Source organism: Pteropus vampyrus, unplaced genomic scaffold (assembly GCF_000151845.1).
Source record: "Pteropus vampyrus isolate Shadow unplaced genomic scaffold, Pvam_2.0 Scaffold22, whole genome shotgun sequence".
In the NCBI taxonomy this organism is placed as follows: Eukaryota; Metazoa; Chordata; class Mammalia; order Chiroptera; family Pteropodidae; genus Pteropus; species Pteropus vampyrus.
Window position 1 is genome coordinate 12,332,641 of NW_011888803.1, and position 1,239 is coordinate 12,333,879.

General features: G+C 53.4%; 1 protein-coding gene across 1 annotated transcript in view; it reads right to left on the reverse strand.

Moving 5' to 3' along the window:
* The window catches only part of BARHL2 (BarH like homeobox 2), a 10,457-nt gene extending 9,435 nt beyond the window's left edge, over positions 1-1,022 (reverse strand). Inside the window, exon 1 of the mRNA XM_011355696.1 lies at positions 971-1,022. Within this exon, the coding sequence (XP_011353998.1) occupies positions 971-1,022 (52 nt within the window). The remainder of the gene's footprint in view (positions 1-970) is intronic.
* Positions 1,023-1,239: the final 217 nt, after the last annotated feature.

Genomic DNA, 1,239 nt, shown 5'->3' on the forward strand with positions numbered 1-1,239 from the left:
GGCCCCGCTGCTCTTTTGAGAACCTGCACATCCCTTTGCTTGCAGCCCAGAGAGTCCTACAGTGGTCCCGGTGTCCACGATCATGCGGGAGGGCAAAGGGAGAGAGGGAAGAGAGCAGAGGGAGACCAGAGAAGGGAAGCAAAGCGTGGAAAGAGAGAGAATAGCAACGATTTGCCCGTTTTCTTAAGAAATTCGAAGAGAGAAGAGTAAAAGGACGAATGGAAAAGCAATCTGGCTGGCTTACCTTTACAGTCCAGCGCAGCCGCCCTCCTAGCGTCCCCAAACACTCGCTTGAATATAGTCCGAGGATATTGAGAGCAGAGGGAGGGGCTCTTTGAACGTCCTCACGGGAAAGTGTGTAACTCCAGCAGATGTAATCCGAGCTCTGATTTCTCCCCCCAAAAGCCTGGGAGCCTGGGCTCTGGCCCAGCTAGGTGTCCGGTCCCTGAGTGGGGATGGAGCAGGGTCTGCGTCCATCCGGCACTCTCGGGAGGAATTGGGGAAGGGGCCTACTCCTCAAAACCGGGACCGGGTCTAGGCACCAATCAGGGCCCGTGCTGGAAGAATTGTCTGGCCAGACACTTTCTCCCGAGCAGGGGAATAAAAACCAGAAGGGTTTTGTAGTGGCGAGGGCAGACGCGGCGGTTCACTGCAGTGTCAGGATGGCATGGGGCTCAGGAACTTGGGTGGCGAGCCTGCAGCGCATACACCGTCTCGCCACCAGCTAGTTTTCAATCAGTCTCTCTCTCTCTCTCTCTCTCTTTCTCTGTCTGTCTCTGTCTGTCTCTCTCTCTCTCTCTCTGTCTCTCTCTCTGTCTCTCTCTGTCTCTCTCTGTCTCTCTCTGTCTCTCTCTGTCTCTCCCTCCCTCCCTCCCTCTCTCCCTCCCTCCCTCCCTCCTTCTCTCCCTCTCTCCTGTCTCTCTTTCTATCCCTTCCTTACTCCCTCCTCCCCGCCCCTTCAGCCGCTCACTTGCGAAGGAAAGAGTCACTGTGGATCCACTGGGGAACCCGGAACACGGCATAACTGAGACGAGTCGTTGGAGGGTATCAACTTGCATTATTTTCTCTAGGACGTCTCCAACCTGTCTCTTGTTGAATGTCAGAGTAATGGGAAGTGCCAGTGACAAGACGGGGTATTACTCCTGATTAAGTGCCGTGTCAACCTAATTAGCAGAGTAATTATAAGGTGCTAATGAATGATTCAAAGTTCTTTGAGTTACATTTTACTCCAAATTACCA